The sequence below is a fragment of the Amblyraja radiata genome, chromosome 47 (assembly GCF_010909765.2).
Source record: "Amblyraja radiata isolate CabotCenter1 chromosome 47, sAmbRad1.1.pri, whole genome shotgun sequence".
Taxonomy (NCBI): domain Eukaryota; kingdom Metazoa; phylum Chordata; class Chondrichthyes; order Rajiformes; family Rajidae; genus Amblyraja; species Amblyraja radiata.
Window position 1 is genome coordinate 31,337 of NC_046002.1, and position 23,585 is coordinate 54,921.

The window sequence follows — 23,585 nt, forward strand, 5'->3', positions numbered from 1 at the left end:
CATAAATCAAGTTCAAGTGAGTTTATTGTCATGTGTCCCTGTATAGGACAATGAAATTCTTGCTTTGCTTAAGCACACAGAAAATAGTAGGCATTTACTACAAAACAGATAAATGTGTCCATATACCATGATATAAATATATACACACATGAATAAATAAACTGATAAAGTGCAAATAGCAGAAAGTGGTTATTAATAATCAGTTTTGTCCGAGCCAGGTTTAATAGCCTGATGGCTGTGGGGAAGTAGCTATTCCTGAACCTGGTTGTTGCAGTCTTCAGGCTCCTGTACCTTCTACCTGAAGGTAGCAGGGATGTGAGTGTGTGGCCAGGATGGTGTGGGTCTTTGATGATACTGCCAGCCTTTTTGAGGCAGTGACTGCGATAAATCCCCTCGATGGAAGGAAGGTCAGAGCCGATGATTGGATCGTGTTGGGTGTTTTAAGTTTAGCTTTTTATTCATGTTTGGGTTCTGGGCATCAGTGACAGAGCCAACTTCTATTGTCCAGCTTGAATATCTGCAGTCCTTCTGGTGAACATTCCCCCAAGCTGATGCTTGGATTTAGACCCTGTGACAATGACGGGCCAGCAGTATATTTCCAAGACATGGGTATGCAACATGAGCCAATGTCACAGATAATGTTCCTTTATCTGTGTTCTCACTATGTACCTGCCTTCGTTTGTAACTCTCAGGAACAAAGGAGCATGTTCTCTCCAGACTTGGCTCACTTTGACCCCAACATCGAATTTCCCAAAGAAGTAGAATTTGCTGCATAATCTGGATGATTGCAAAATGTTATTTGGAAGATGAGGTGCTATTCTTCAAGTTGTTGGTGCATGGGGTCATAGAGGAGTCAGAGTGGGACATAGAATTAAAGTGGCAGACAACAAGAAGCTCTGTTGCCACTCTGTACTGATTGTAGATGCCCTGCAAAGCAGCCACGTAATCTGTTTTAGCTCCTCCATTGTAGGGGAGACACATTCTGAACACTGAATGCAATGCACTGGATTGGAAGGTCTCCACGGAAATCATTGTTTCATCTAGAAAACCTGTTGGCTCTTCAGAGGGTGGGAAGGGAGGAAATAAAATGACAGATGTTGCATGAGAGGGACAGAAGAACAGGCCAGGTAGTCACAAACAGAGTAGTGCTGAAAGTGATGGGGAGGGGTAGAATTGTTGCATTACTGCAAGAGACCGAGGTTCGACCACGGGTGCTGACTGTATGGAGTTTGTACGTTCTCCCAATGACTGTCTTTTGTGCTCCGGTTTCCACACACACGCAGATGTACAGGTTTATGGGTTCAATGGCTTCGGTAAATTGTAAATTGTCTTTAGGATAGAGCTCGGGGTGATCATTGGTCAGCGCGGACTCGCTGGGATGAAGGGCCTGTTTCCATGCTGTATCTCTAAACTAAGCTAAAATTAAACATAGAATCTTGAAGATAGTCTTGTGTGAAGATGGGCTGATGTGCATAGAAAATATTGTACTTACTGGCAAACATTTCCACTTTTGACCATTTTGCAGAAGTGAGATTCAGATGTGATGGAATAGTAGCTTTTAAATTGAACTTGGAGCAGGGACAAGAAAATGTAAAGCTTTCAGAAAGGTGCAGGAGAGTTGAACAACTTGGTGATGGCGATCCAGTTATTCTATGGCAAAGGCCATCACATGTAACCTGATCTATCCTTAACTCGTTTCTACTTTTGGACAACCACATGTTGTAGGAATCTTCATCTGTTTTCACACTTATATAACCCCTCTTTCCTCTTGCAACCTGAAGTGCTGAGGTTCTCTGCAGCGTATTTGCCAGTAGCCCCAACTCTTAACTAAGAGTCATAGAGGTAGGCACAATCATGACTTTCAAAAAAAAAATTAGGATTATTTAATGAATCTGCTGTGATCTGGAGGTGGTCAGATAAAACTAATTGATCCAGCTTAGGTTGATTGACCCACTGAGTTGCATTTTTCCTTTTGTAACCAGTATCTACAGTGCCTTGCGTCTATTTTACTGCTATGTTGCTGAATCTTTGAATTAAACCAAACAGTTGCTTGTGATGATTGTGCTTTGTATGTGTAAGGTGATGTTCCGAGCAGCTTCTCTCTGCTATGGCCATGTTGTATTGATACATTTAGGTTTCAATCACTTGGTGGAGAGCTATGTTTCAGGGCACATGCTGAATTTCTGCCTTGTTTTGTGACCTTGCACTTGCATCTGTTTGCACCTTGTCTAGACAACATCCTCAGCCCTCAGAGGCGCCATTCAGTTGGGGATCACACACACCGTGGGGAGCCTCAGCACCAAGCCCGAGCGAGATGTTCTAATGCAGGACTTCTACGTGGTGGAGAGCATCTTCTTCCCCAGGTAACATTTTATCATTTTTGGATTCAGTTCTCCTGGTTTACCGACGCTTATCGAAAACAACCACATGTAGTACATTGAATGTACTCAATTTTGTTGGGCTGTTGACATCCTAATAGTCTCCCCTTGTCACTGAAGCTGAGCCTTCTGCTTTAAAGGAGGAAATAACAATTGATAGGATGATTAGGTCATTCCCACTTCCCCATATATTGTGGGCTGGCAATCTTTTGAATGATTTAAGGGTTTATCTACTCTGGGGAAAAACTCAAATGGAAAATGATTGGGATCCTGTTGCCAGGTGCTCCTTCATCTCTCCAAGTGGCAACTTTTGCAGCACCAGATTTGCCTACTGTTATCCTTTGCTCGATTAAAGAGAGAAAGACAGACCACAGATGTGAACGTTCTTAACTTCCCTTGCAGGCCAACCCTTGGCACTAACTACATTTTCCTTAATTACATTTGAGCTGCATTTTCTGTTCTATTACGGTCAGAAAAGATGAAGTAGACACAATGCTGGAGTAACTCAGCGGGACAGGTATCTCTGGAGAGAAAGAATGCGTGACGTTTTGGGTCGAGACCCTTCAGACTGATGTCAGGGGAATGGCCGGTACAGAGATAAAATGTAGTCGGAGACGGTAAGACTGGTCGGAGAACTGGGGAGGGGATGGAGAGAGGAAAAGCAAGGTCACTTGAAGTTAGAGAAGTCACTGTTCCATCAGCTATGGTGTAAGCTACCCATGCGAAATATGAAGTGCTGTTCCTTCAATTTGCGCTGGGCCTCACTCTGACAATGGTGAAGGCCTAGAACAGAAAGGTCAGTGTGGGAATGGGAGGAGGAGTTAAAGTGTTGAGCAACCGGGAGATCAGATGGGTTTAGGCGGACTGAGTGCAGGTGTTCAGTGAAACGATCGCCGAGCCTGCACTTGGTCGCACAGATATACAGGAGTCCACACCTGGAACAGCGGATGCAGTAGATGAGGTTGGAGTAGGTGCAAGTGATCCTCTGCCTCACCTGAAAAGATGTCAGGGTCCTTGGACGCAGTCGAGGGGGGAGATATAGGGACAGTAGTTGCATCTCCTGAGGTTGCAGAGGGGGGTGGTTTGGGTGGGAAGTGACGAGTTGACCAGGGAATTGTGGAGTGAACGGACTCTCTGTGAAAAGAGATGGAGATGGGAAGATGTGGCTAGCAGTGGGATCCCGTTGGAGGTGGCGAAAATGTCGGAGGATTATGTGCTGTAATTTTAATCCCAGAATTATGGTGGGGAGAACAGTGGGAAAGAGAAGCAAAACACTGAGGTTCAGCTGTCAAATGTTCACATAGATACTGGGAGCCTAGTCCTCCGTTCTTTGCCTTCCACTGCTCCATTTCCCCCTTCATATATTCTGTTCCATGTGCCAGCTATTTATCCAGCTTCCTCAAAAATCTGTTACAGCTACTCATTCAACTACTTCCTCATTCTCCACACTTGAATTTCTTTCAATGCTTGCCTTATTGATGGCCTTGAGACTTTTATCTTCCTCCTCTTAACAATCTTTATCAACGTTCTTTGAAATGTTGTCGTCTTTCAGCTCATCTTAGTACCTTTCATTGTATGTGCTTTTTAATTGACACAAACTTGTACATATTGTCACTATTGCACGATGGTTACATTTGCTATACTGTGGATAAAACAACTGGATAATGCTGCTCATACAACTGGAAATACTAGCATCTTAAGCAACATTTGCAGACACAAACTGAAGTAATGCTTTCGGAAGGCAGATGGTATTCTGGCCTGCGGGGTTAGCTAATCAGGACTGAGATGTGTAAACAACAGGACCACAAGTAGCCCACTCAAACTCACAAGCTTTCTCTGTCATTAATAAGTTGATGGATGATGACTGTAACCTCAACTCCATATTCCCAGCTGCTCCCCAACCACAGTATCCTTTAGTCCTATTATCAAGAATTTAACTTTGCATTGAAAATATTCTGAGACTTTGCTCCCATTGCCTTTTGAGGAATGAAGCTCTAAAGAGACTCGACCTTCAGAGTAAAGATTTCAGATATTCTTTATTAAGATGGGTGGCACAGCTGGTAGAGCTGCTACCTACCAGGATAAAAGTTCAATCCTGACCATGGGTACCGCCTGTGTGGGCTTTCACTTTCTACAGGGTGCTCTGCTTTCCTCTCACGATAATCGCTGTCTCTAAATTACCCTTGGTATGCAGGAAACGGGTTTAAAAGTGGGGTGACATATCTAGTGTGAGAGGGGGACCAATGGTTGGCATGGACCCAGTCAGCCAAAGAGCATTTGCCCGTGCAGTATCTTTCTATCAATCTTTCAGATCAAGTGGATATTCCCTTATTTTAAACATAAATCTCCCAGTTCTAGATTCTCAACCAAGCATTTCTTTTCATGAGAAGTTTCTTTGTCCAGAGAACAGTGAATCTTTGGAGTTATCTACCCACGAGACAGTGGATGCCCAGCAGCAACATTGAAGTCTGAGGTGAACAGACTTCTGTTGAGTAAGAGAAGTAAAATGTATTGAAAGATCAGTAATGATAATCTGTGGTGCAGCCAATTTGAGGGACTGACTGTCCGCCTCCAATTTCCTATGTTGTTGTGTAAAACTGGTTTATGTTTGGGTCTGGGCCAAAGATAGGAAGTAAAGTTTTAGGTTAGGGAACAAGAGCCAAGTGCTGTTTTACATTTCAAGAAGTTGATTTATTTTCCTGCAGAGTTCTGATTACTTTCTTCAAATCCTTGCCTTCCCCAGGCCTATTTCCTACAAAATCAGAGTCTTATTTGTTGTTTGTTTCTCAGAGAAGGGAGTAACTTGACACCAGCGCATCACTACTCAGATTTCCGGTTCAAGACCTACGCTCCTGTGGCATTCCGTTATTTTCGGGAGCTCTTCGGTATTCGACCAGATGACTATTTGGTAAGATGCTTGGCCTTTTTGTAAACAAAGTAAAGCTGGATGAATGAATGAATGATGCTTTAACCCTAACCCATCATAGAAACATGTAAATAGGTGCAGGAGTAGGCCATTCGGCCCTTCGAGCCAGCACCACCATTCAATGATCATGGCTGAAATGAGTTATAGAAAGGATGTCATTAAGCCTGAAAGGGTCCAAAAAAGATTCACAAGATGTTATCAGGACTGCAGGGTTTGAATTGTAAAAAGAGACTGGAGAAGCTGGGTAGATTTGTTCCCTGGAGCATAGAAGCTGAGCAGTGACCTTACAGAGAGATACGCAATCGGGTGAATGGTCACAGTCTTTTTACCAGGGTAGGGGAGTCTTAAACTAGAGGGCATGGATTAAAGGTGGGGAGGGGGAGGGGGGGGGGGGTTAGAGGGGAACTGACAAGCGACTTTTCCACACACAAAGTAGTGGGTATGTATGGAGTGAGCTACCAGATAGAACATGAGTAGGAAAGGTTTACATTAACACAGGCCAATGGGACTGGCTCAAGTTGGCCAGCATCAACGAGTTGAGCCACATTGCTGTAATACTCTTGATTCTGTGGATGAGTGTCTTGCCGATTAAAGTATCAGTGGTGATCCAGAGCGGATCAAACTTACTGCAGGATTGGAATAGATAATGAATCACTATATAACTTGGTATTTACAAAAGAGACATTTTCATTTGAAATGGGACGTGTTCATTGAATCAACTGGCTCAAAGTATAAACGGGAGTGGCTGCAGAGATGATGTTTACTGGTTGTAATCCATCAAAACTTTGTAGATTCTGAAGAGGCCCGAAAGGATTTAACATAGAACAGTATAGCACAGGAACAGGCCCTTCGGCCCACAATGTCTGTGCTGCACATGATGCCAAGTCCAACTCTTACCTGGGTAAACATAGCCCATATCCCTCAATTCCCTGCATATCCATATGCCCATCAAAAAGTCTCTTAAATGCCGCAATCTTATCCCTTATGCCTCAACCACCATCCCTGGCTTTCCAGGCACTCGTGACCCTCGATGCAAACAAAAATGGATCTCGCGCTTCCTTTAAACCTTGCCCTACTCTCCTTAAAGCTGTGCCCTATAGTATTTGATTTCTCCATCCAAGGAGCAATGTTCTGACTCTGCCCTATCTTTGGCTGTAAGAAGTCAGAAATGGATATGGGCCAATACCCATGCAAAATTGCTAGCGCAAATTAAACAGGCGGTAGCAAGGCAATGAGAAAATCAGGAGGCATTTGGAGTCAAGATGGCCTTCATTGCAAGGGATATGGATAAAAATGAATTCAATTTTATAGGGTCATTGTATCTGAAGAACTACATTGTGGTTTAGTCTCCCTATCTAAGAAAGGACAGCTCTTGTTAAAGACTGTGCAGAGAAAGTTTATTAGCTGATTCATACAATGAACGCATTGACGTGTGAAGGCAGTGCTGGCTCGAAGGGCCGAATGGCCTCCTCCTGCACCTATTGCCTATTGAAAGGTTAAACAGGTTGTGCCTGTATTTGAGCATAAATTCAAGGAGCAGAATTAGGCCATTTGGCCCATCAAGGTTATTCAGCCTTTCAATAACGGCTGATCTATCTTTCCCTCTCAACCCCATTCTCCTGCCTTCGCCCCATAACCCCTATCACCCATAGCAGAGAGAAATAAGGTGAACTTGCTGAAAATAGACACAAAGTTGGAGTAACTCAGCGGGACAGGCAGCATCTCTGGAGAGAAGGAATGAATGGGTGACGTTTCGGGTCGAGACACAACTTGCTGAAATGGAATTCGAGTCATAGAGTGATATAGTGTGGGAACTTGCCCACATTGGCCAACATGTCCCAGCTACACTAGATTACAATAGGTGTAGGAGTAGGCCATTCGGCCCTTCGATGCCAGCTTAAGGGAGATTGATATGGATGAGTGCTGAGCGCATGTGTCTCTGTCGAGGGATTCTAAAACCTAGGGGGTGTGAAAGTGGTCACTGAATATGTGCAAGGCAGACATTTAAACATGGAAATTCATGAGATATGTAAAGAGCAAGGAAGTAGTATAGAGGCCACGACCAGAGCATCCATGAACTTACTGCATCAAGGGGCAGATTTGGTCTTTTGTGGTTTGCTAGGAAAGGTTTAGGGGGATATGAGCCAAACAGGCAAACACTCCTGTGCTCATCAACGGTGAATCCATCATCATCACTGACACTTTCAAACTCCTTGGCACCCACATCAGCAACAATCTCAAATGGAGGACAAACGCAGACCACATTTATGGAAAAGCCCAGCAAAGACTTTTCCATCTTCGGCAGCTTAGGAAGTTCAGAGTAAGGCCTCATCTGATGCTCTGCTTCTATACAGCCATTATTGAAAGCATCCTCACTTCATCTATCACAGTTTGGTTCGGCAGCCTCGACTCACTCTCCCGGAAGAAACTACAACGCATTATAAACAGAGCTTCCAAAATTATTGGCTTACCCCTTCCATCCCTTGAATCACTCTACCATAAACGGACACTTCACAAAGCCCGCAAGATCATCACTGACCCCACTCACCCTGCACACTATGCCTTTCAGCTACTGCCCTCTGGGAGGCGTTACAGGTCAATTGCCTCCAAAACAACCCGTTTCAAAAACAGTTTCATTCCTACCGCAATTAACTTTTTAAACTCCGTACGGTGAGGAAATACGAATAAGCGTGGCCCTTATGTATTATGAAATGTGTCTGTTTGTATGTATATCTACGTTGAATGTTTGATGAAATGTTGGAACCTGTATCGAGCTGTACTGAGAACAAATTCCACCAGCCTGGCTGTGTGGTCATTAAAAAATACAATACAATACAATACAATACAAGCTGATATCAGGAGGAATCTTAGTTGGTATGGACGTGTTGGGCTGAAGTCATACAGTGTAGCAACTATCCAGAGTTATACAGCTCAGAAACAGGTCCTGTCACTCTAAAGTGCTGTGTGCATTGTCCACAATGATTCAAAGACCATGTTTGGTTTAAATACTCTTTGTCACTCTTAATTGTTTGTTGAGATAAGATTCTCACTGGCACGTGGAAAAGAGATGGTGAATGGCAGTCTTCAGGTGAACATTTTCTCATGGTTCTGTTGGGGAGGGAATTCCAAGAATGAGGCCCAGTGCTATCATAAGGTTGGTGATGTAGGTTATCTAGGTGTAATGATTGTTATGCTTTCCAAAAATTGTAATGTAAATTGTGAAATTTCAAAAATCTGAATATGTGTTGTTAAATTTATCTTTCACTGCCCACCCCTTTTTCCCCCCTCTTTCTCTCCCTCCTCCTCTGTCTGCAGTATTCCCTGTGTAACGAACCACTGTTTGAGCTGAGTAACCCAGGTGCTAGTGGTTCTGTTTTCTATGTGTCTGCTGATGATGAGTTTATCATTAAAACGGTTCAGCACAAGGAAGCAGAGTTCTTGCAGAAACTACTCCCTGGGTATTACATGGTGAGTCTTTAATTCACATAGTTTTATATCAGACTGCGGGTCCTTTTCCACATATTCATTTATTTTGAAGGACGCAAAGTGCTGGAGGCAGTATCTCTGGAGAACATGAATAGGTGACATTTCGACTCGACCTGAATCATCACCTATCCATGTTCTCCAGAGATGCTGCCTGACCCCCTAAATTAATTCAGCACTTTGTGTAAGCCAGTTCCTTGTGTCTGCTATTGTTTATTTTCTAATGTCGATAGTTAATTTAGTACTTGAGTATTCTATGACATCACTCTGCATCAGATGTGCCAGCCTCAGTTGGATGTAATTTCATGGTACCAAATTATTTATCAAGGGATCCAGCAGCTTTAGCTTCCTGGATATTTTATTCAAATGCCATCAAGGTCTGTGAAGTTTACGCCCTTTTCATTATGGCATGGTGCCGACTTTACACACTTGGAATGCAACCCTTCTGCTGAATATTGGGTGGAGATACAAGGAACTGCAGATGCAGATTCTTGAGCAAAACACAAAGTGCTGGAGTGACACTGGGTCAGGCAGCATCTGTGGAGAGAATAGACTCGGTCTGTTTGAAGAAGGGTCCCGATCGAAAAGGTCACCTATCTGTTCCCTCCACAGATGTTGCCTGACCCGCTGAGTTCCTCCAACATTTTGAGTAAATTCCTTGTCTGTGGGAAGCTCTTTTTAAAAAAAAATAGGGTTTTTGTGGGTAAATCCTAAATGTTAGATTATTTTTATAATTGTCTCTTCTCTCTGTCTTTCCATCAGAACTTGAACCAGAATCCTCGCACATTGTTGCCAAAGTTCTTTGGGCTCTATTGCATCCAATCAGAGGGGAACAATATTCGACTGGTTGTCATGAACAACCTGCTGCCTCGAGTGATGAAAATGCACCTGAAATATGACTTGAAAGGATCTACTTACAAGCGCAGAGCATCCCAGAAAGAACGTGACAAGTCACGGCCAACGTTCAAAGACTTAGACTTCCTGCATGATACTCCAGATGGTCTTTATCTGGATACTGACATGCATAGTGCCTTATGTAAAACAATTCAAAGGGACTGTTTGGTAAGTATCTTTCCTAATTTTTAATGAAAAGGCAGTCAATTTGGGCCATACATTTAGCTGGGTCCCTCCTCCTCTCCCATGATAGATTTCAGACAGCTGGTAGATTTCAGCCAGGTGAGTCGCTGGTAAGGCCTTTAACTGCACCTTTGCTGTTGGTTGGAATATCAACTGGAAATAATGGGAGCTTTGTAAAAATGGTAGTGCAATAATTGAGAGACTTGAAATTTCACAAACCAGCCATGTCAAATTGTTGATGAAATTCATTTTTTTCCTGGAGCATTACATTGTGAATCCTTTAAAACAAACTACTTTTTCAATTTATTTGTGAGACATGAGCAAACCTGGCATTTATTATGTGCCTGTAATTATTTTCTTGAATATGGTGTGGTTTAATTTATAGGTACAGCATGGAAATGGGTCATTCAGCCCACCTAGTCCATGCCAACCATTGATCGCCTGTTCACTCGAGTTTCCCTCTATCATCTTTTCTCTACATATTTGAGGCAATCTTACAAAGGCCAATTAAACTGCATGTGTTTGGGATGTGGGAGGAAACCCATGTAGGTCTCGAGGCAAACATAGGATCCCCGCACAAACAGCACGCAAGATCGACATCAAACACAGGCAGCAGCTCTACCAGTTGCGCCACTGTGCCACCCTCCTTGATGTCGAATCGTCTTTAACTGCTGCATTTCTCCTGATGAAAGTACTCAAAAAAATATAGTGTGAGGAGTTTCATAATTTAGACGCGACATCAATGGACAGTCATGGTTGCGCTGCGGTAGAGTTGCTGCCTTACAGCAAATGCAGCGCCGGAGACCCGGGTTCGATCCTGATTACGGGTGCTGTCTGTGCGGAGTTTGTACGTTCTTCCCATGACCTGCATGTGTTTTCTTCCTGTGACCTGCGTGTGTACATCTTGCAGGTGATTCCTTATCCTAGATTAGAAATTCTATTGTGATGTGCTTTTACATTTTGTCAAGCGAGGAGCTCTTCAGTGCATTTGTCGTTCAGTAAGGTACTTGATGATCCTTTCCCTCTTCACTTCCCACTCAACACTGGAAATATTTCCTATTTTAGACAACTAGAAAATACGATTGTGGAGAGATCAATAGAAAGAGCCATGTGACTTTGCAGCCCAAGTCTCTGCAAAGTCACAGAGCAATCTCATTCCCCTGAAACCATTCACATGCTACTACCATTCACCTACACCAGAAGCAGTTTATAATGCCAGCCAACTTGTCTTTGGATTGTGGGAGGAAAGCCACACAGTCTGAGGGAGAACTTTCTTTCCATGAACATGCTCCCTGAACTGAATGTGCTTGAGCATTTATTTTTGCACTCCCAGCCTGCCTGGTGTCTTGAATGCAGCTGCTATCTGAGTTCCAAGTTGATTCTCTTTATATTCGCTGCATAGGTATTACAGAGCTTTAAAATCATGGACTACAGTTTGCTGGTCGGGGTTCATAACATGGATATCGCCAGACGGGAACGGGAGACTGAGAGACAGCAAGGTAGCTCCGATGTCGGGCACTCGGATTTACGGAGACCGGTGGGTCAACGATCCCTTTACTCCACAGCATACGAAGCCATCCAAGGTGAATCGCGACTGGGAGACACCAATGAAACAGATGAACAGTAAGTTTCTGGCTTGGCTGTGTGACTCAGGGTGCGTACTGTCATTAGATAATTTGTTGGCTTTAGCTCAATAGACAGCACTTGCACTCCCGAGTCAGGCTCGGGTTAATTTCTGATCATGGTGGTTAAGATGCAAGACAACATTCTGAATCCCAGCACAGCAACATGAGTGTTAAATCCAATTCAGTCATTTTGTTATAGTAAGTTTGAAAGCAATGAGATTTCATTACTTTAAGTTATAATGACAGTGAAACTGCTAGAGTGAAGTGAAACCTTGTGGCCCGAGCTTGGTCTAACATTATGACTCCAAACCCACTGGTGTGGTTGACCTTTAACTGCCCCCTAAAAGGCAGAGCGCCATGACAGGGCAGTTGTGGATGGGAACTGCTCGTGTCGGCAACACCCAACTCAGGCGAACAAATAAGTAAAAATTTAAATCTCTGGATGTGTCCAGAAATCTAGTACAATTGTATTCTGAAAAGAATCATGCAACCATGTCTGTATTTGAGTGGGAAAGTCTCTTTTGTGTTTTAGACAATATTTATCTATCAATCTGAAATGATATTACAAACAAGCCATCAGCAAAAATGCGTCGTTAGTTTAGCACATTGAGCGGTTGTGAAAGGAAGCTCAGGCTTAAAATATGGGCAAAGTCTTTTGTCTATACAGATTTGTTCTTCCCTATTGCTGCTTTTGCAATGGTAGCAATGCCATGTATTTAGTCCAGTGTTCTGCCTCTGCCTGCCTGCCAGCAGCAGTACCTCAGGATAGGGCCATTTTAATATTGGGATGGATAAGTAATACTGTTTACTGTGTTCACATTTAGAATGGGAGGAATTCCTGCTCGGAACTCCAAAGGGGAGAGCCTCATGCTGTACATAGGCATCATAGATATCTTGCAATCCTACAGGTAAAATACTGCTTGTTCATCAATACTAACGTATCATATTTCTGCTTCTCAGAACTTGCATTGCTTATGGATTGTTTCTATGCCTATCATTTAAAATTCTTACCCTTGTGATCAAATTTCCTGTGACTTTGGCCAACCTTGACCCTGTAACCCCCAATTGCCAGACTGGCCTTGTTTTCCTGTTCCTGTCTTGGTTACATGCTTCAACCCCAGGCTCTGGGATTCCCTCCATAAACCGCTTAACCTTTCACTGATGATACCCCATAAATGTTGCCCTTTTGACTCGGCTTCTGATTCCTGCCCCAATATTGCTTATTTGACGGTGGCAAATTTTGATCTGAGTTAATTTCCAGTGAAGCCCTTTCAGGAATGTTACTACATGAAGTAGATTAATCTGTTGTGGTGAATCCATTGCACAATATTAACCACTGCTTATGTGACACATGATATGCTTGTGTAACCTATCTTTTCCTTCTGTGGCCGAACCCCTCCACATTGTTGTTAACCCCTTTCCTGCCTGTAGTACACCTCGGATCTACAAACTCTCACTATCCCCTTAAGCATTCCAACTCACTCGCTTTTAAAGACATCTCTAGACCGATCTCTTTGGCTAATCATTTGGTTTTCTGCCCTTGTAGCTCCTTGTATGGGCTGGTGCCAAATTGAATTTGATGCTCCATGCAGCAGTTTGTACTGTGAATCTTGATTGCTTAGGTGATGTGTTTAAATGCCTTGTGCAGATCTCATTTCCATGTGAATTTAATGTATCTTCATTGCTCTTTTAGATTTATTAAGAAGTTGGAACATTCTTGGAAGGCCCTTGTGCATGATGGAGTAAGTAGAAAAACAGCTCATGTCCACATAGACTCACAGAGCTATACAGCACGGAAACTCGTCCAAACCAACCAGGTTGCCTTCCCGAGCCAGTTCCATGTGACTGCATTTGGCCTGTATGCCTTTTCTATCCGTGTACCTGTCTAAGTGTCTTTTAAACATTGTAATTGTATCTGACTCCACAGCTACTTATCAACTTGTTCCATATACCTTCAGCTCTGTGTGGGAAAAGTTTTCCCTCTCTACCCCCTCTCCATTCTTTGCACATCCCCAATCCTGCACTTTCCACTTGTCACTATAATTTAATGTATCTTGTTATGTTTTATGACTGTTGCCAGACCAATTTCCCTCCTGGGATAAATAAAGTTCTTTTGTAGCGAATGAGGTTAGAGAAATGTGGCCCGAAAGCTCTGTTCCATGCTGTGTCTCTAAAGGTTTTTTAAAAAGGGAGAGTATACAGTTAATGGCAAGATCCTTAACTTCATTAATATTCAGAGGGAAATTGATGTCCAAGTCTATAGCTTCCTGAAAGTGACAAATCGGGTATATTGTGGTCAAGAAGGCATATAGTATACTTGACTTTATTGGCCAGGGCATTGGGTACAACTCAGGAAGTAGCATTATGGGACTATGATTAGGCCGCATTTGGACTTCTGCATTCAGTACTGGATAGATGTGGAGAAGGTGCAGAAGAGGGATATCAGCTATAAGGGAGGTTTGACAGATTCAGATGGTTTTCTCTGGAATGCTAGAGGTCAAGAGGAGACCTGTTAGAAATATATAAAATCATGAGAAACATAAATACGTAAACGTTTTGAAACTTTATCCCAGAGTGGAAATATTAAAGACTAGGTGGAAATGCTTTAACATAAAAAGGGAAATGTTGAAATGCGGGGCAAGTTTTGTTTTACAAGAGAGGTAAATGCCAGGGGCATGCAGCCAGGGGTGGTGGTGGAAGCGGGTACATCAGTGACATTTAAGAGTTTTAATGTGGGCAAATATAAGCAGGGATTTGCCTTGAACTGACATATTTTTTGTTTTTATCAGCTGTTGAAAGTGACATTTTGAGTTTTTTTTGTGGGAGTGTCGCGAACTAGGGAACATGTCGCAAGATATGAGGCTGGTCATTAAACTGAGGTGCACAGAAATTTGTTCTCCAAAGATGATGACTCTTTGGTATCCTAGAGGTTTCCCCAGAGGTGATAGACTGATCGTTAGAAATATTGAAAGTAGAAATTGATAAATTTGGAATTGAAGGCTATCAGGAAATGACAGGGGCAATCAGCCATGATTAAATTGAATAGTAGGGAGGGTTTGGGCCGAGTGACCTTTATTGTATTGTGTTTATCAAGATAACGTTTGATGAATACTCTTAATGCTGTGGGTTTTCCTGAGTTTTTGCTGTTCCACATTGTAAATTGGAGTCCATTTTTTCTGCCCCTTCAGGATACAGTGTCTGTGCACAGACCTGGTTTCTATGCTGAGCGTTTTCAACGATTCATGTGCAGCACAGTTTTCAAGAAAATACCACGTAAGTATCCAGTTGAAAGAACTTGTTTTGTTTCTTTCTAATTTCTGAATTCCTTAGAATGACTCACCCAGGGCGTATTCCACTGTTGCATTCGCAGGGCAGGTTGGGTGCGATTCAATCGACAATAGGTGCAGAAGTAGTCCACTCTACTTGATAGTCTCTAACATGCAACCATTGAATATTCTGGACTCCTATAAAAGAAAAATAGGATTTTGAAAATAAAGAAGCAGTTTGATAGCACGGGGGACCAGACCTGGGGATAGAAACATAAGCCAGTACATGCTGGATTTATTACTAACTTCCCAAACGGCACTGACAACGTGGTGTTTGCTCTGGGGCTGTTAAGTCAAAGAACAGAGATGAACTTGAACAAGTCAGATACATTTTTTGGAGTGTAAGGAATAAAGGTATGAAGATATCAGTGGAGATTGGGAGGATGTTTGTGTAGTGAGAAAGCACTGTACAGGCCAATAGCTTGTGTCTGGCCAGTACATTCCATGTAATTAGCACCTAAAGTCAGCACCTAAAGGGCCTGTCCCACTTACGTGACTTTTTCGGCGACTGCCGGCACCCGTCATAGGTCGTTGCAGGTCGGCGAAATTTTTCAACATGTTGAAAAGTCAGCGGCGACCAGAAAGACGCTACGACTCTTTGGGTGACTGAGGAGACGACTCACGACCATACAGGCGACACCCTGTCGGCATGTCGCGGGGTGAAGCCTGTATGGCCGTGAGTAGTCGCCAAAAGAGCCGTACCTTGTTCTGGTTGCCGCTGAATTTCAACAAGTTGAAAATTTTCGCCGGCCTGCAACGACCTATGACGGGTGCCGGCATTTGCTGAAAAAGTCGCTTTAATGGAACAGAGCCTTAACAATGGTTGTCATCAACACTGCAAATGCCATTTGTAATGGAACAGAGAAAGATTGCTAAATGCTTTCTGAAATATATCAATGCATTCTGATCAAATTGACCTCTGTCTTTCAATACAGCCTCAACTGAAGGCTACACAGTGGCCATTGTAGGTTAAGTTAAAACCTTTTTGATACTTCAATGTTGCCTAGTTACTCTGCCTTCATCCCACCTCCTAATCTTCACGTACGAGGTAGCCCTAATAAACTATATTCAACATGTCTCCGTTTTTTGGGACTAATTCCGAGTCAGCATGAAATTAGGCGTGCTAGCCTTGGCTCATTCAATATCGAAAAAGTTTAGCTGATGCCCCAGTGTAGTGCTAAGGGACCAGCTTATTGTGGGAGAGACTGTGCTGAGGGAGCACTGTGTTGACAGAAGGGTAGCATTCAGCTGCGTAATGTATGGGCAGATATAGATGGAGTAACGGAATAAATAAACTTGTGGGCCAGTATTTGTCCTTTAATCAACATTACTAAAACAAATTAACTATGTTTCCTACATTTCAAAAATGACTGCACTTCAGAAGCATTTTATTTATGTTCAGCTTGAGATGTAAAAGGTGTGAAGAGATGCAAGTCTTCCTTTGTTTCCTCTTTTTGCTAAATGTATTTTTCATTGAGTAACCTAGGTGATTGGTCCAGGCTCTTAGTACAGGACAGCCGCATTACTCAGAGAAGTGGGAGAGAACGTAAGGTAGACCAAGTAGGTGACAACAAGTTTGAGTTTTGCCATCTTATAAATAATAAGTAGTAACATTATCTTGAAGATTAGGTTGTCAGTATCTTTGTGCAAGGAGGAATTTGAGCCACACAGGCACTGAAGAAAAGGATGTAATCCTTAACAGAACCAATGACTGCTTCTGCCAATCGCACCCTGTCCCCTCTCCCCATCACTCCTCCGCTTAAGTCTTTGAGTAGGGCTCTTTTCCAGATGCATTCACCTTTGGTGCCTGCCCTTACGCTGCCATTCACTTTTAAACTGGGAGCCATGGCAATATGAGGTGTATAACACTTCTGTGTCCTGGAGCCAACATTGCTAATACAGATTCTCTGTATATTATATTGCCATGGGAGCTTGCTGTGCGTACAATATTTGCTGCATTCACTGCTTTACAACACTACAATACAGTTGAATGGTTTGCAGTATCATTAAGGCACTAGAAATCCAGTTATTTTATTCCCAGCTCAAGTTCTCGGGCAGATTCAAGGTGTCCACTGACAGCAGATCCAGCAAATGATTTGACATGTTAACATCAATCTGTAATTTCTTCATCCTTCCGCTAAGTCCAAGAATCTAGGGTATTAAGTTTGAAGGAGGCTGGCAAATCATGGAATTTCTTTAGTTGCAATCTGAGCTGGTGATAGAATGAATAGAACAGTGTGGAAACAGGCCCTTCGGCCCAACTCGCCCACACCAGCCAACAATGTCCCAGCTACACTAGTTCACTTGCCTGCGCTTGGTCCATATCCCTCCAAACTTGCCCTATCCATGTACCTGTCTATCTGTTTCTTAAACGATGGGATAGTCCCAGCCTCAACTACCTCCTCTGGCAGCTTGTTCCATACACCCACCACCCTTTGTGTGAAAAAGTTACCCCTCGGATTCCTATTAAATCTTTTCCCGTTCACCTTGAACCCATGTCCTCTAGGCAAGAGACTCTGTCCATCTACCCGATCTATTCCTCTCATGATTTTGTACAAGAGCTGGTCTCTTCAAAAGTATCTTTAAATTGAACCCAACTGTGTTTACCGATGGTGTTCAGGAATATATCTGTGTTGGCCCAAGTATGACGCTCAAACCTCCCTGAATATGGTGGCCCCGAACTGCCACCTCCATTAAGGGGCATTTTGGATGATCAACATTGCCAGGTACTTCCACTTCCTGTGAATGAATGAACAAAAAAATCTCCAGTTGCCAAGGAGTGTGGTCCACTATTTTCTCTGGTGGGATTCTGCCGCTGTGCTGCAGTAATACAAAACGAAGAGGCCAAAATAGTCCCGGCAGCATTGCCGACCATGGAGTGTAGGGTGAATAAAGAATGACATGCTACCATGAGTACTAAGCACTAGTTTGTACCTCTAATGCCATTCTTTTTTATATTCCTCAGTCAAACCATCCCCATCGAAGAAAAGCAGACTCGGTATGACGTCAGTGAGGCGGCCTGCAACAGGGGGTTCTGGGCAGCCACCCTCGTCCTTGACTGAGGAAAGCAAAGGCCAAGTGCCTACCAAGGAGATCACTCAGGCTGTAATAGAACCAGGTAATTGGAGTATCATTGACACACTAGCTTCCAAATTCCCTCCATGGCTTTGGCCTTCTTCACCTCGGAGTGGGAGAAAACTTTCTCTAAAACACTCATGCCTGCACTCCTCTAACTCTGGCTTCTTGCGGCTTCCTGATCTCGTGTTTCCTTTATTGACCGTCATACCTTCATAATCAAAGAGAAAATACAGTGACCCCTCGCAATAATGGACCTCTATACAGCAGATTTCAGTTATAACGGGCTGACTCCTGTTGCCCAACAGCGCGCCCCCCCCCCCCCCGTGCAGTAACCCAATGAGCTGGCGCCATGTGACGTACTTGCGATTGTGGGAGCAGAGAGAGCGAGCAGCATGAAGATGGTGTTAGTCCCGGCCCTGGCTCGCCGCGTATGTGGCCGGGGACTCCGCTGCTCCCAATCCTGTGAATTCCCACTGGCTTATCCCCACACCCCCTCCCAATGACCCAGCCTTGCATCCCTCGCTCAGTTGTAGTGGACAATCGGCAAGAACAGACACTATCCCCCACCCCTCCCTCCCTGTGGACTGTTATTGTGAGGGTTTACTCCTAATTATTTTGGGATGGTTACAATAACCAGGTTTCAAGAAAGCTCATCATGTTTGACAAATAAGCAGTGAATTTTTTGAGGATGACCAAGGTGACCAAGTTCCATGTAAGAGGCTGGTGAGCGCATCATCTTCCATCTAGGCACAGTGCAGCCAACTTTGATAACGTTATTTCTGATTGTGTCAGTCATCCTTCTGAGATTGGCTCAGTTTATTTGTTGTTTTTCTTCTTTTTTTTTTTTGTTTCTTCCTCTGGGAGTGGAGGACTTACCCAGCTCAACCTGTCGGGCATGTCTTACTGCTCTGCATTTTGCAACCCCTACTTTCTTTTGTCTGTTCTAATTCTCTAATTGCTACCATCCAGTCATTGACAGAGTCTGAACATTACCCATTCCTTCTCTCCAGAGATGCTGCCTGTCCCGCTGAGTTACTCCAGCTTTTTGTGTCTTATCTTCAGTATGGACCAGATAATCATGTTTATAGCTTGTCCCTGTAGTCACCCAGGTTTTACTCTATCAGAGAATCCCCATCCCCCACCTTTCCTGCAGCTTAAAAGGCAGTTTCTCCTTCCCAATCCTGATGAAGGGTCTTTGACATGAAACTGTAACTCTTAGTACAGAACAGTGGGAGAGAACATACGGTAGACCAAGTAGGTGACACCAAGTTTGAGTTTGATGTGAAACTGAAACTATGGCTTGACCTACTGGGTGTTTCCAAGATCTTTTGTTTTTGGTTTAAATTTCTAACAGCAGCGATTTTTTTAATTTTTGACGGGTTTCCTTCACTGCAAGACGTTAGTGAACCAGGTTGTTTAATGGTTTCATAGTCACCATCACTAACTAGTTTTTCTCAATTCCTGTTTTGCTTAGTCATCCTGTGTGTATTTCCCAACTATTTTGGGGAAGTTGGAAACCATAGGTCCCCATTCAGTACAGTAATGAATTAATGGTTTTACAAGATCAGGCTGGGAATAAGATCTGCATTTGGTGTCCACATCAAAGAGGAATGAGAAAGTGCTTGCTGTTGTATGACTCCAACTCTGACTTTTGCTCTTTCTCATCAATGACATTATTGCCGTCCTTTATCTCAGGAGCATATCAGGGTCGGCCTGACATCCTACCCAGGACTCCGCCGCTGGATGAGGCTGCCAGCAACTCAGCAGCCACAACCTTGTCCAGTTCTTCCCTTGCCGAGCCTGGAGCGTTGGACAGCACCGCAGCAAACTCCCCGGTTACAAGGTAATTTACACGCTATAAACTCTGCCGTCTGGCCCATCGTTCCACATTTCTCTGTCCTTTCCCATAACCCTATAAATGCTTCCATGGTGATTATATATTGCAGTATTATCCCGAGGTAACTATTTAATGCTTCAACATCTGATGGGGTAATTCCGGGCCTGCCTCCTGCCTTGCATGACGATGCTGTCTGTAGCTCAGTCGGCATCCTCACTCACATCAATCCATCGTCACAAACGTTCATCGACTGACCTCACTTTCTGGTGACCTTTTGTAGCAGTAACCAAGAAAGCCATCAAGGGCAGGGCCATAGACATGGGCTATGTGGATATCAGCAAGGCCTTTAAAGTTCTGCATGGTCGGCTGCTCTAGGTTAGATTGCTTGGGGCCCTGGGAGAGCTGGCTAACTGGGCGCAGTATTAGCTTTGTATTAGGAAGCACAGGGATACAGTGGATGTTTGTTTTCCAGACTGGAGGCCTGTGACTCCTAGCAGACTCTCCCTTGAGCTAAATTTGACCTAATTTTCTAATGTGGTTTGGTGTAAAATGTTGTTTGCCCCACTCTGCAAAGCACCGTGCATGTTTTTGTCATGTTAACAATCGATATAAATACAAATGTTTACATATTTGAATTTCATGTTTGGACATGATCTTGTTTGCAGGCCTCCTGGACTGGACACTCACGCCACTGATGAGACTAAACAGTATCCAAATGCACTAGCTATCAGCAGTGTAGAGAGGTGAGTGCAAGGCTAGAATCAATTTGGTGCCATGTTGGTCTGTAGGGCAGGCTGTGTCTCAAACTTAAAATGGGCCAAGCTCAGTCTCGCATGTGGCAAGTTGTGTAGGATTGGAGAGGTGATGTTCAGCAACTGTTGCTGGGGCCATGACACCTGTCTTCTGGTGGTGTCTGCCTATTAATTAACTATTTACTGCTGGATCTTGGTAAGGTAGCAGTGTCCTGTCTCCATCTTTGTCTGGATTTTGAGGGTTTGGCTGTTTTTAGATGTTAGAATTGCTCTCTCAATACTGAGATGCTGCCCAATCTCCACTATTGATGCCTTCATTTGCCTGAGAATCCTTCCCTGAACCTCTATCTTTTTCTCCTTTCATATCATTATTTGTTGCCAGGTTTAGTTGCTATAAAATGGCAGTTGTTGCTGGTTAGCTCTGTCTTGTTCAAGATTATAACTGAAGTGGGAGACATCTGGATTTGAGTGTGGTTAAAAACTGACCTTTAAAAGATTAGGAGATTATTAGGAGACTATCGGGTAAAACATGTAGAGGGCTTGACACAGAAGATGCTCTGAAGATTTCCCCCGACCAGTCAAGTTTAAACACTGGGCAGTCTCAGGATAAGGAGTGAGGCAGAGGCCAGAGATGAGAAATTTCTTCCAAGTACAGTAAATATTTCTCTCCCTCAGGAGTGGTGTTAGTCACGTAGTATATTTGAATCTGGGAGATTCTTGAAAAAGGAAGAGGTGATATAGTCAGAAAGGGAAGTGGAATTGAGTTACAGGATTGGAGTAAATGTCATGTTGAGTTCTTGTGGCCAAACTCTGGATTGGTGAGAGTCTGGCTCTTGAATCTCCAGAGTTACTTCAAATCCAGTCTCTGCAAAGGGCTCTGAAGGTAAAGACCAAGCAATGGCCTTGCCAGTAACCCTTTCAGCAGATTCATACAGTTCTTCAACGCCCACCACCCAGAAATTGACGATCCAGGTTCTATTTCACAGCCTTCAGCAGTTGCTAATCTCAGCCCTTAAAAAAGCCATGTTATTCCAACCTTCATGCAGAAGCACCTGATTCTTGAAGGAATTTAATGCCTGTACTTTCTTCAACTTCCCCCCTTTCTTCACCTTTCCCCGCTCTTCTGCAGTATGCCTCCAATTATATCAGAGCCTGCCTCGGGAATCCCTCTTTCAGAGCTGTCTGTTGCGTCAAAGTCAGTGGAAGGCACACGGTGCCATGACACGCTGTTAGAAACTGAAATCTGCTTTGTAAGTACCATGTTTGTGTCTGGGTATGGGTGATGACAGGCTGTGGCAATGGAGTTGAGGAGCTGCTTTCCGTTCTTTCATGTAGCTAAGCAAATTTATTGGCAGATAAAATAATTGTTTGCACTTAAGTGGTTGTGCACTGCAAATGACAGATCACTTTGGGCAAGGATCCAATAATTATCCTTCACCACCAGAAAAGATGGTTCAATAATTATCCTTGGTGGTATCCCTCATCAAAAGATGGTTCATTCCTGCAATGCATTTTCACTTCTAGTTAAAAGTATGTAAAGTTTTTCATCAGGTGGTCTCAAAGTTGGGCATAGCTTCCCATTCTTTACCTCCACCAAGGCCCTGTCCTACTGATATCCTCACAGGTGATCTTGCTGCCTGCCGTTCACCTCGGAGGTTGTGCTGTAGTTATGTTCTGTTCGTCAAAATCTGTTTTTCGAAATGTGCCATTTTTGCTGACAGCTACATGCACAGCAGGAGCAGGTATCATCCACTCAGTCCCGTGAACCTGCTTCGCCAGTCTGTGTTCACTGCTGATCCAACTGTAAGCTCCGTCTTGCTTCCTGTCCTCCACCGCAATAATTTCTCTACTTTAAAATATACAAAGCCACTTCTTTCTCCAGTTCCTCCTTTGTGGAAGAGAGTTCCAAAGACACTCAATCTTCTGAAATAAAGAAACATTTCTTCTGTCTTAGCTTTAAACATTGACTCTCCCACCTCGCCACCCCTCCAGTTCTAGGTTCTCCCACAGAGAAATATTCTCTCTGTATCCACTCAGTCAAGATCCCGGAGAATATTGTGTTTCAGTCGTCCCTCCTCATTCTTCCAAATTACAGACGATAGAAACCTAGTGTTTCCAATCTTTCCTTATCAGACAAGCCGCACTTCCAGATATTCATACAGTAATCTTCAAAAATTATTTGTTTTTTAATGAAACTTCCTTCGTTAAATTGTGGTACAAATATGTAGGCAGATAATGGAAAGGTGTAAAAATAACAGGGTTATCATACTGGGTGACTAACATTTTCCAATGCTGATTGAGACAGCTATATATAATCTTCTTCCGACATATTTGTTCCTCTAATTCCTGCGGATTTTTAGTATGATGTTCTTCCTAATTAAAGACACAACACCTCTTCTCTTCTTCTACTTGGGTAGTTTATAGCCCAATGGTATGAACATTGAATTGTCCAATTTTAGGCGACAAACCCACAACAGCCCCCATTCCCCTCCCCTTTCCCCTCCCTTGCACCATGGCTGACCTGACTCACTCTTCTCCCCCTCCCCCTGTATCACTTCCAATGGGTACACAATTCACAATTTTTCTATCCCCAAGTTTAACAATTCATAATTTGTTAGCAGTCTTTTCATCTCTAGCCTTTGTCCAGTAATCTGCTTATCAACAAAAAGCCTTTGCCTGTGTTCACCCATTGCCGGTCTATCCTGCCTGTCCTCTTTTCCAGGTTTCCAGCATCTATAGTCCCTTGTTATTCCTCCTTCCATTATCATCATGCTTATTGTATATGTATCCCGGAACATTGAACTGCTAGTCCTGCTCCTCCAACAACCATAGGTATAATATTCTAGTTCCATCTACCACTCCTGTCATGCTCGCTTCCTGGTGATGCCTGTCCTGTCTACTCGACTTGCTTTAATATTTATATTTGCCCATCTACCATGTTCTTTCTTTGAGCCCACCTACCTGTCAGACTAGATATCGGAATAATTTTGATTTCATTTATAGTCACAGTTGCCTGCCTAGGGTCATCCATTTACAGCTCTGCTCTCAGTGCCTTTTGATTGACAGATAAAAATGTTAGATCATTAGGTGAGAACAGTCCCTA

General features: G+C 43.4%; 1 protein-coding gene across 1 annotated transcript in view; it reads left to right on the top strand.

Annotated features, from left to right (window-relative positions):
* LOC116968931 (putative PIP5K1A and PSMD4-like protein) overlaps positions 1-23,585 on the top strand; it is a 55,539-nt gene that overhangs the window by 9,886 nt on the left and 22,068 nt on the right. Inside the window, exons 5-16 of the mRNA XM_033015926.1 lie at positions 2,233-2,363; positions 5,169-5,286; positions 8,620-8,772; positions 9,550-9,849; positions 11,267-11,487; positions 12,314-12,397; positions 13,183-13,231; positions 14,678-14,762; positions 17,781-17,933; positions 19,589-19,736; positions 20,396-20,473; positions 21,612-21,732. Of these exons, the coding sequence (XP_032871817.1) occupies positions 2,233-2,363; positions 5,169-5,286; positions 8,620-8,772; positions 9,550-9,849; positions 11,267-11,487; positions 12,314-12,397; positions 13,183-13,231; positions 14,678-14,762; positions 17,781-17,933; positions 19,589-19,736; positions 20,396-20,473; positions 21,612-21,732 (1,641 nt within the window). The remainder of the gene's footprint in view (positions 1-2,232; positions 2,364-5,168; positions 5,287-8,619; positions 8,773-9,549; positions 9,850-11,266; positions 11,488-12,313; positions 12,398-13,182; positions 13,232-14,677; positions 14,763-17,780; positions 17,934-19,588; positions 19,737-20,395; positions 20,474-21,611; positions 21,733-23,585) is intronic.